Source organism: Gadus macrocephalus, chromosome 16 (genome assembly GCF_031168955.1).
Source record: "Gadus macrocephalus chromosome 16, ASM3116895v1".
In the NCBI taxonomy this organism is placed as follows: Eukaryota; Metazoa; Chordata; class Actinopteri; order Gadiformes; family Gadidae; genus Gadus; species Gadus macrocephalus.
In genome coordinates this window covers 21770032-21782024 of record NC_082397.1, presented here as the reverse complement: position 1 = coordinate 21782024, position 11993 = coordinate 21770032, and the positions used below count along the sequence as shown (strand labels likewise).

Sequence of the window (11993 nt, the reverse complement as noted above, 5' to 3'; positions counted from 1 at the left end):
AAATAGAGCTACAATTGTTTTTCACATGACAAACAATACCATATTTGTTTTGTTGCAATTCGTCTCTCGAAGGACTGCTGGATCCTAAATAAGTAAAAAAAGAAAAAAGGATTTAGTGGCATCAAGCGGTGAGGTTGCAGACTTCAACCAACTAAACTGGGATTACACAATAACTAATACCAGTTTAAGAATGTTTTATTACATTTCTGCAGAGTTAATTCCACTAGATTCCACTATACTCTGCAAAATACACCTTTAATTAGTAAAGAGGATTTTTGGCCAAATTATTTTGGAAAGTATTTTGCTAAAAAAAGATTTGCGTAAATCCATGATTATGTAAAGGTACCTTTATTTTTGATATGGTATAGCATAATTATAATAACTTGACTGATACGATAGATTGGGTGCTTAACATTTGGCAGAACAACCCAAACTGGATCAACTCATTTTATCTTATAAACAAGACTATTATCCAATGAGGATATGATGAATATGTCTAGGCATTTAAACTTTTCATGTATATGTAATTTCATGCATCAACTTTAATGCATATTAAGTAAAACCACCAAATACAGTTTAATACTTTTATTTAGTACTTGCATTACAATTTAATCAAAAGGGTTGTTATCAAACAATGACCATGGCTTCAGCACCAACAGAATTCCCTAATTCGTTAATCTGGGACATTTGGCCATACATCATCGTACCTTGCTTATCAATGTCCTTTCTTTGAACATTCTCTAACCTTTTGTCAGACACTGTCATCCATGTGTCATCCGCATATATTTTTATTAAAAGAAGATAACATTATGGACCCTTCACGCCATGGGGGTAATCTGTCCCTGAACAAACCAAATCTATGCTTTGTCTATCTGAACCAAGATGGAATCTCTCCCAGTGATACTGCCTTTGTGTAACCTTGGTTCCCAGGCCTGATTAGTACATACTGTTTTCACAGAACCTGATGAAGAGTCACGTCAGAAGACTGTATTTTTCAGAATTTATCACATTCATATGGCATATAAGGCAATACGTTGATTATAATCCTTCTAAGGGTATAGTTACATTTTCCCACAATACTTGGATTATTTTTTTCCGGGCCCAAGCATAAGTTATTAATATTTTTGAGTTCAGTATTATGAGCACAAATTGTTTCTTTACACAAATCTACAGTTTGTTGTTGAATCAGAGTCAACATAAGTGTGTCAAAACATTTATTACAGCTATTTAAATAAAGGTTGCAACATTTAGCAAGGTCATCAAGCTGGATCTGCTGTCATCTCACTCAGTGCATATGCATATGCTCAATCGGATTGTAATAGGATTTTGCGTTCTGCGCATGCTTGTGATTTTTTCCGGGGGCGTGAGCTGAAAGTAGGAGACGATAGTCTTGTTGTTGACGCCGTTGTAAATGCCGATTTATTTAAAAAGGTGCGAAGAAAATGGAGGAAGCCGGGGTTGTGCAAATGTATATACCCCCCCCCCCCCCCCCCCATGTGTTCGGTGCAGGTGGAAGAACACACTACGCTTTGATTTCCCCCCGTTCACCTAAGGCGGAATTGAAAGTACATGGTTGTACAAGGTTGTAAAGTCGTAACTTCGGGCTGAATCTGTCAAAATTGGTCAAAATAAATATTTTAATGTTTCTGGAATTGGTATCCATTATTATAAATGTTATTTTCTTCTCTTCTCTTCTTCTGCTTTTCCGCGTCTTTCATGCTTCTCCGTCTAGAGTCTGTAAACTTCATCGGTGACCAACCTTTCCTTTTGTAAAGGTTGGTCAGGAGTATCCTATGCTAAAGGTGGGTTAAAGGTTGCATCGAAGCACCTTTCCTGAATTTTTTTTTTATTCGAACGACCTTTTCCCGAAACTGACAGCTGTCTACCGAAAACATCTTTCTCAATTGTCCCTGAGTTTGTTGTAACAGGTGACGTAAAGAGGTCAGCTGTGGCTCTATTACATCTAGTTGAAATGTAGCCCCACTTATCCTACCAGGGTATGACATGCTTCGGCCAATGAATCGATTTTCTCACCATCATGTATACTCGGCCAATTGCAGTTGTCCGATAGAGGAGCATGGTCGAACTTTGGCTTTAATCGGATTAAGTTTTGCATGTAAATGTACTGAGTGACCAAAAAAAAGGTGAGCTACTTCCTCTGACAGTAATACTTTGAGACTGCGTGAATGTTAAATGATGCCAACTTGCAAATGAGATTTAACACAAATGGATACCGGAAGGAAATGGCTGGTACGTTCTCCTTTGCCTTAGATATAAGAAGGACAATTCTTTATTATAACAACAAAAATAACAATACAATTTAGAGTGCTCTTTACTTCAACCACAACATTCGAGCACTAATGTTTAGTTGATGTAATTGTTGTAGAACCACTTTACAAGTATGATTTAGCAGCTGAAAAAACTCATGCATATGATATCTCCAAATGAATAGATATAAATACACAATGAATGATTTGTTTCTTCATCCCTTTGTGAGCATTCAACCCAAAGGCTCACATCCACAATAGGGTTGTAATTGATCCACCTGGTCTACGCAGCTCTCAGTGGAACCCAGCTTTATTAGGCTGTGGAAACAATACATTGATAAATATTCATCAATAATGTAGAACTTCTAATAGTCAAACTATGTCTTTAATCAGATTAAGCTGTGCATGTAAACGTACTGATATGTTTCTTCTTAAACACTTGTTTGCAGACTTTATCCAGAAGATGGATTTCCTGAATGGGAAAGAAAGAACATCAAGCATCGAAAGTTGTTTTCCAAAAGTCTCATAATCGATGTTCACTCCTGCATCAAATAATGTTTTAAATTGACCAAACCAGAGAGTCAGTTTCGGCCAATAGTATCCGTCTGCGTCCTGCAAGACGGAGGCGTGACTTGTAGTAGGAGGCGTGACTTGTAGTAGGAGGCGTGTCTTGTACTTTTCTAAATCGCGGAAGTAGGAGGTGTGTCTAGAACTTTTCAAAATCGCGGAAGAGATCTGCATGTAGCAGTGGTGCGCAGGTACATAAATGACCGCAACTTGCACCTCAAATATTAAGCCAAAAATGCTCCCGACCCGCTCATTTAAAAATATGCTCTTGATTCGCTTAATCATAGCCTTACTGGCTTACGTGAAAGTGACATCCCTGAGACAAATGCATTTGCTTTTCTTACGGTTCTGGCGCTGTGTCGAGCGGCGGCCAGCGACATTTGCTCTCTCTTTTCCGCACTTTTAGCCATTTTTATTCTTTCTTTTTATCGCTATTTAAAAAAAATAAAAACATTCATTCTTGTTAATCCACTTATTTTTACTTACCGACATGATCTTAACTTCATACTTCAAGGAAGAGCTTGCATAATGTGTGAACCTTGATTTACAATACTTTTTTTACCGCGAAAAGAGAAAGATATCGCGTGGACTGCAATTTAGAAAAGTACAAGACATACCTCCTCCTACTACAAGTTACGCCTACTACAAGTAATGCCTACTACAAGTAATGCCTACTACAAGTTACGCCTCCATCTTGCAGGACGCAGACAGACCCTACTCGTTTCGGCAGCCCGTCCTAAATAGGAAGGGGGAACATTTGAATATTACCTCCCACTTCCCCACCCCCCTCCAATCAGAGCATAGCATTATATAATAATATTATTATTATTATTATTATTATTATTATTGTATTATATTATATTATATAGATATAGGGTTAGGGTTAGCGATCATTGGTCAATGGGCAGCAGCTCATTTGCATTAAAGCTACAGACACCAGAAACAGCAGGGGAATAGCAGTAGGCAAGATTTTTTTTTCCTAAAAGCTATTTCCAGCAAACAACTTCAAAATCATGTTTTCTGGGACTCATGGGCCCAATCCCAAAGTGAGCCCTGAGGACTAAGGACTAAGGACTCACAAACTTAATTGATCTCAGGTGCTAAGTGAGTGAGTGTGTGAGGCCACATGGGCTCAGATAGGTATATATAGGATTGGGACAGCACTTCACTAGAGCACATGTTACCTTGACAACGTTTAAGACAAAGATGTTGCCGGTTTGGGAATTCTCATTTTGAAGTTTTTTATTTTATTTTGTAATTGCAATGAAAACAATCGGCTACAGCAATTTCTCGTCTAACCCTTTTTTATGTTATTTTTGTTATATGTATGACGTCTACTGCGTAGATGAATGATGCTTGCCAAGTCGTAAGAATTTTGCTATGCTGAAGCAATTTGGTACATGCAATAATAAACACACTTTGACTTTGACTTTGACTTGTTGTTTACCTTCCTAATTTCCGGATTTCCCTATGGTCTCCGCGGTAAACGTCACAACGCTTTGAACTGTGGGCAATTCCCTTAGGTGAAGTCTGCACTGATGCAGACTCACGGAAAGGGCTCGGTAAGTGTGGACTCAAACCCTCACGCCCTTTGGAATTCAACATTGGGACAGCCCTAAAGCCTTAATAATTTCGCGAGAACGCACATCAAAGTCCTTGAGTCCGGACATTGGGATTGGGCCATATACTATGTTTACTTGTTGGGAAAACCATAATATGTCTCCTTTAATGATGTTTCTGTTTTTTTATTATGCCATTGTGATTTAACATTTTTAAAGGGCCAACAACTGGCAGTCATTACAGGAAACTTCAGAAACTGATCTGAAATATATCTGTCTCTTTTTTCTGTCTTTCTCTATCTCTCACCAGGTGTAGCATATCGCCCTCGATCCAGTGTTTCCATCCACGGTTTTCCTTCTCTCCCTTCTGGACACATACCAGCTTGTCTCCATCCCAGCTCACCAGCGTCTGTACACAGACATGCACACACATGCACACACACACACACACACACACACACACACACACACACACACACACACACACACACACACACACACACACACACACACACACACACACACACACACACACACACACGCACACAAACACACGCAAATTCACACACACAAACACATACACACGCATGCACGCACACGCACATGCACACACGCACACGAGCACGCACACAGAAACACACCCACACATTAAATCATTTTGGTGGTTAATAGCATCAGCCTTATAATTAGGTCTCGTTAAAACAAATGTTAAAATGTTTCGTGTGAAATAGGCCAAGTCATAAAGTTATTTAATCACGGTAATTAAGAACCTCACTTTGAATTAAAAGCCTCCTCAGTTAAGCCCCTACCACCACCCCACTATCTCCCTACCTGAATTTATGGTCACTTCTAATCAAATGTGATTCTAATCTAGACAATGCACACACTTCAGTTTATGGCATGACCTCTGATACACAGGCCACGGAGGGTGTTTGGATAAACCCTTTGTGGAGACCGTAGACGTGGTTGTAAACTTAATCACTGCCACGTTGTAAAACCTCAGTCTACGCAGATGTTTTCTGTGCATTGCATACTGCATTGTATTGTCATTCTATGCATATAACCACAATTTGATGTTCTTCAGCAATCCTACACTTTACATTTTATAATATTTAATAATTGTATTCCCATTGTCCATATTCCCTACCATCCTTAATTTCATTGTACAGAATGACCCTGTGTGATACTACGCATCTGATTAGTAAAACTCTTTGCCTTGGACTTTGGACCTCAATTTTTAGACGTAGGCATCATCCAATTGATGTTCTGTTTGCTTAGGTGATGAGATCTTATCAAATACATAAAACCTCAATATCAAGATCTGTAAAAGAGGGGACTCATTTAAACGCAGTGAATAGGTTAGTTCCTGTTGTGTACGGATGGTTTGCCTGGCTGTGTGTGGATAGGGGGCGCTACCTTGACCGTGCGGTTATCCAGGCCCTTGGTGTACTCGTCAAACTCCACCCCCACGGTGAAGTTCACCTCGTAGTTCCTGAAGGTGCTCTGGGTCATGGTCTCAAACACGTCTCCTTTCTGGACAATGATCTTGGTCTGCGTCAGGTGCGCAGCGATCTTCCTGGTGGCGAAGTCGATGTCTGACCAAAAAAACAACAAGCAACTCATAAGTCATAATGTGTGTGTGTGTGTGTGAGTGTGCGTGCCATGGAGCTGTTTAAGCTGTGCTGTATCCACAACAGTGCTTTGCTGGTTTTGCCAACTGCCATGGATGACCCCGACTCAAACTAACACCCAGCACAGGCGGCCCTATATTATTATTCCTCTCATGCGTTCCAGTTGACAGATTAATTTACTCTTTAAAAATGACCTTGCTTCAAGTCAGAGCAGGCCCCAACTCCCTGCTTCGCCGCGTGAGAGCTGACAAAGAGAATCATATGCCCAGCCAATTTTGATATTCATTCCCCCATTTGCCCTAAAGTGAGAAAAAATCTATTTCCTTCCATGGCTCTTACGGACGAGGCCCTTTATTTATCCCGCCAAAATGATATTTTTGCACCATTTCCATAAAGACGCCATTCCCCCATTTCCACCTTGATGGAATTTATATGCGGTTGCTGAGGGTAGAGGCCCTTCAATATACAGTATTTCTTGTTTTCCTTTTTTGGGATGTGTGGGGGCATACTAAGGTGCTTTCATGAATTGCAGATAACGCCTGTGAATAATGAAAGAGCTTCCTGGTCTCTGATCAGTGACAGGCCCGAGGGGGAGAGCCCATGCCCCAGCCTCCGTTATTGCCTGATACCGGGTCAGAATCCGTCTTCCCTCTCCCCACAGATTGGAAGGATAGAATTGCAGAATAGAGGGAATCAATATTTATTTGCAGTGGTAATAGGCGGCAGGCCGCTCAGAGCCGAGGTTAACCTAGCCTGACTGTTCCTCATTGAGCAGGCGATGCTGTTTAATCTCTCTCTCTCTTTCTCTCACTCTCTCTTTCTCCCCTCCAAAGTCGAGTAAATTACATCTCTTTTTCTAACTCCCTCTTTCACACGCATGTCTTCACAGCACCCCTCTGGCGGTGTGCTAACCATACAGCCTCAGTTTTACATTAGCTCGCTGACACCATCGCTCCTATTCTCATGACTGTTGACCGCAAACCCAGACCTCTTCAGTATTTGGTATCCTTCTCCGTCCCTCCTCCTCTTTCATCTGGCCTATGTCCCTGCCAATGTCCATTAGAAAGAGATTTGGGGAAAGAAGGAGCTTACCCATTGCCTTCATGACGTCTTCAAATTTGTCATTGCTCACCATCTCCCAGGTTCCATTGTAGTCTGCAGGCATTCTGGCGTCTGTGTGGTGCGTTACTGGACTACGGAAATTAGTTTCACACACTGAGAAAAATCCGACCACGGGTCCTACCCTTTATATGCTCGCTGTGTGTGGTTATGTGTGTGTGTTTGAGCATAGTACAAAGGGCTGGGTTTTCCTGATAACTCACTCAGAAGAGGAGTGTTAATGGTCGTCTGTGTGTGCAGTTTAGCTGTGCGCACGTATGATTATTAGTTATGCAAGAAGAAGAGCTCCTGCATGACTATTGCATGCAAGAGTATTGTGTGTGTGTGTGTGTGTGTGTGTGCATTTGTTTGTGCGTGTGTGTGTTTGTGTCTGTGTGTACCTGCACTTGTACACCCTTTCTATTTCTTCCATTTGGGCATCTGCCATTCAATGTGCACTTAAGAGTTCCAACATCCTATCTGTGTCTCATTAATAATCGTTGTGCACGAGCATGGAGCTCTCCCCAACGCCAGCCGTCCCTGTTTGACCCCGGCACGGAACATTATAGACCCGTTTGTGTTGAAGCAGTTAAATTGTACAGTACAGCTGTTAGAATGTGGGTGTGCAATAACAATATTATAATCTCTTCTGAGCCCAAGGACAATGATCACCAGTCTTAAACTCAGTGACTCTGCTTTCAAAATGACAAATACACAGATAAATACACAGGCGCACCTGCCAAAACCCACAAGAACACACCACCACACAGAATTACCCAACCAAATACATACCTGGATACCACAAACTCTAGCTCAAAGTCGGGTTGTTTAATAGAAGACATATAGATTCATTGTTGTCTTGTGGCAATTTGTTAAAATAACATTAATTTCTCTTCATTGGTGGTCTTGCCATTGAATAGTGTTCGCTGGGGGACTGACAATACCATTCATTATAATTTCCTCCGATAATATTTTGATGAATAATCATGTTGTCAATATTATATATTATATATATATATATATTGGTGCTGTCAAGCGATTAAAATATTTAATCGCGATTAATCGCGCATTTTTTCCTATTCTAAATATCCCTTGATTTCGTGATGCTAGCCTTTTAGTGAGATCAGAGAGTGTTGAGAAGGACTGTAAGAAGAGAGACCTGCAGTGAATTCAACCCGGTCCACTTGACATCATGTAGGGGCATGACAGTGTTAGGCCTACCGTCGAACTTCAATAGCCCAGTTTTTTATTTGTTTCAATCACTGAACCTTCAAACAACATGCCCTAAAAACGCCGTCACCGTCTAAACGAAAGGCACTTCCGATAAAATATTTCGTTGTTTTCACCCGCAAGTGTCCTCGTGTAAACGGGGCCTGAGATGTGCGCCCGCAACCTACTCACTCAACAGACGCAACACTCACAAACTGTCAACATCGCAACCAAGTCGATTTAGTAACTGAGCGGCCCCTCCCGAAGTGGTACAGCCCAGGTGGGCTTTGAACTGCGATTGGTCAGAAAGACGTAACAGCCAATGACAACATTGAACTCTCTGCAGGCTCGAACAGAGTGACACAAACACACACACACTTTGAAGGAGTTTTTCACCCGCTCCATATCCTTGCTTGCCCCTACAAGTTCTTGCGGCGTGCTTGTTGTTTTGTTTCCGGTGTAGATCCGGTGTGGTGTTGTAGTTTTTCTAACGTGACTAGTTGTTTCTAGACAGCAGGTGAAAAAACTACAACGTTTGCCAAGCCAAAAGAGCGTTAATCGTGCGATAAAAAAATTAACGCCGTTAAAATTGGTTTGCTTTAACGCCGTTAATAACGCGTTAAACGAACAGCACTAATATATATATGTATATATATATATATATTAGGGTTGTCAGCTAAACGCGTTATTAACGGCGTTAACGCAAACCAATTTTAACGCCGTTAATTGTTTTTATCGCCCGATTAACGCAATTTATTATTTAAAAAATATATATATATTTTTTTTCTTTGGCTCAAAACAAAGAAGCAGTAGCCTGACTGCTATGTTCAAGGCAGTATGTTTGTATGTTCATCGTTTAATTGCACTATAGGCTTTTTTTTGCATAGTCGTGTTTTGATCAGTATATGCCAATGTTGTTCGCAATAAAAAAACATTTGCACAAGGCAAGCCGATGCACTTCTCCATGTTGATAAGAGCATTAAATTGAGAACAATTAATGGGACAAAGAAATCAAGGGATATTTAGCATAGAAAAAAGATTTGCGATTAATCGCGAGTTAACTATGACATTAATAATTATTAATTAATCGCGATTAAATATTTTAATCGCTTAACAGCACTAATATATATATATATATATACATATGCCATAATATAAATATGGCAAATGCCCGTCAAAAGTAAGCAGCACTGAATAAAATGTTTATGCATTTACTTAGTTTGTATGGCAAGCATCCAAGCGATAAGTATTAATTTCATGATGATTTGGAAAAACACTTTTTGGTTCCTGCACCTCTGAAACTGTAATCTGCAATTGATTGGAGAATATACTTGAGATGACTTCTAGCTATCTGTAATAATATTTTATCAAAAAACAACTTTATTTTATCAAATAAATGAAAAGTCTGAATGTGTTCGTTGTCTCGTCCCTTCTCATTGTACAAAATCCAAATCCAAATATAGACTTAATAAATCAATGTTGCAACTGCAGAGTACAAAAGGACAGCACTCATGTGATTATCATCACAGATATGTCCACACATGCTAGTCTTTATCAGATGCCTACTATGAACCTCAGTGCCATTGATTGAACTTTGAGCTTTGTCAAGATTGCAAAGATGAATGCACTCTCTGAGGATAGCTTATATTGCTTTCAACGTTATATTGAATACATTGGCTAAAACTTATATTGGCCCATGAACAGTTATGGATCTTTTGAAGAGCAATATCATTACTGATTTGGTTATTTTTAATGTCATGGCTTTACTCAAATGTAAGCTCAGCTGTTTTGACTAAGTTTTGACTCACTGATATTTATTAGATATTCTACACTAGATACTAATAGATTGATGATTATTTCTTAGAAAAGTGTGGTAGCCAGTCCACTGACATTTAGCTCTTTGACCTCTACCCAAAAAACAATGCCCAGACCCACAGGGCAAAGCTCTTTGAATGTACATTACCAACACAAACCAATGTGTTGGTGCATTACAACATTTACAGCGAGATGTACAGTTCCTATTTTCACCACACAGGGGCAGTGTTGTACCATTACAAAGTTGTTTCGCACTGTGCCCTTTCACTTTGTGCAAAACAAAATAACACACATTATGCTGTGATCAAAGCAGAGGTGACACACAGCCATCTGCTGATGTAAGACCATATTTGCTCCAGGTGTTTTTGTTCAGTATAGATTCATGGTGCTGTTAACTGAAGTTACAGAAGCAAGATAAATATATCCAGCCCCCTTCAAATATCCTGTGACATTTACACAAAAGAAAAGTCCCTGACTTGTGCATGTGTGAGCGGATGGCTAGTTTACATATGCAAATTAGGCTTGGGTTAGACTTAATAATACATGACACGATATCATTCCCGAGTCTGCCTCCTACACGGCAAATGGTGTTTCCTTTGCCTTCTAACCTTGAGCGTGTATCGACAAAAGTACGGAGAAGAAAGAAAGAGATGAAGAAAGAGCGAGGTCGGGCGGTTTAGAGACTGACTGTCTCCATTTTTATATAGTTGATATATAAATATATAAAGTATAGTGACTGAAGGCGGGAAGGTTGCTGTTCTGGTGCAGCTGTGGCAACAGCTCAGTCACAGAACACCTCATAAAGACCCGGCCCTTAACCCACGGCGACACAGCGGTAACTAGGTCTGGCATGTTGTCGATCGGACGCTGCTGCTGCTACCTAGATACTGATGCAATGTTTCTTCCAGAAGTTTCATGCTATTACTAAGATGGTGCTCTGCAGTAGCTACTCAGCGACTACTATTTACAGAATGCAATTGAGTTACCTGACACATACATTCATCACATTAAAATGTACTGCATACGTTACAAATTCCTAGTCAGTAAGTGAGCAGAGAGCTGCAATGTTTACAGTAGAAGCGATTGTTTTTTGAAGTGGTTGGAGAATGTATTCTCCTGTGCGGTGAGTATGTTTTTTATTATTGCTCTTTATACACAGAAAAGGAATTCTCTTTAACTTTATCTAAATCTATTGCTTCTGCCTGTTGGGAAGAAGAAGAATAATAATAGGAAGGAGGGGAGAATTGGGTATTTTCTGTTTATTTGTATTCTAGGCCTAAATTCATGTGTTTTATACAGGCCGCCTAACGTTTGCACATACTGCATGCTCAATCATTTTTATACCATATATGAGAGGAAGTGACTGGGTGGGTCCTTCCTTTTACATGCCTTTCATCAGTGTACCTTCATGGACCCTTGCTATCTACTGCTACTGAGTTTACCGTATTACTTTGTTCACGGAGACTAGAATGCAAATGGCAGGTCTTTCTGTATATTATTGTTTATGCTTCAATTTGCTGGTTGATAATCTCTGCCCAGCTGCGGATGTTTCGAATGAATTGTGCCGTCACATGTTTTCCTCATGCCTGCACCTTGTGTTCAAACCATTCAACCCTTTAACATGATTATTTTTTGCACCCGCACAATGCTCTCATCTGCCCCTTCCTCTTCCTCTCCACTCGAGCTATCGAACGTTCACCTTATCTGCGTAATTGCGGGAGACAAATGCTTGTGCAAAAAAAGCTTGTTGTGGTGGTCAACAAAGAGTTAGTGAATTAGCAATGTGTTTTCCCTGTCTTCCTATTGCCTCAGTGCCAGTAAAGGTGTCGTGCTGCGCTCGCTTTGAA

At 40.2% G+C, this 11993-nt stretch overlaps 1 protein-coding gene across 4 annotated transcripts; it reads right to left on the bottom strand.

The window, feature by feature from the left end:
* Positions 1-6: 6 nt before the first annotated feature.
* On the bottom strand, positions 7-7288 carry LOC132475292 (retinol-binding protein 2-like). 4 transcript variants are annotated; one of them, XM_060076335.1, is made up of 5 exons: positions 7117-7280; positions 5876-5988; positions 4701-4802; positions 2685-2739; positions 2256-2585 (listed from the first exon to the last, which is right to left on the bottom strand). In XM_060076335.1, the coding sequence occupies exons 1-5, from the start codon at positions 7187-7189 to the stop codon at positions 2581-2583; spliced, it is 348 nt and encodes a 115-aa protein (XP_059932318.1). In that variant the 5' UTR covers positions 7190-7280; the 3' UTR covers positions 2256-2580. The 4 variants fall into 4 exon arrangements, with proteins under 4 accessions (XP_059932317.1, XP_059932315.1, XP_059932318.1 ...); XM_060076333.1 differs by having other exon boundaries at positions 5810-5988; positions 7117-7276; XM_060076334.1 differs by lacking the exons at positions 2256-2585; positions 2685-2739 and adding an exon at positions 7-84 and having other exon boundaries at positions 7117-7288.
* Between the last annotated feature and the right edge of the window lie 4705 nt (positions 7289-11993).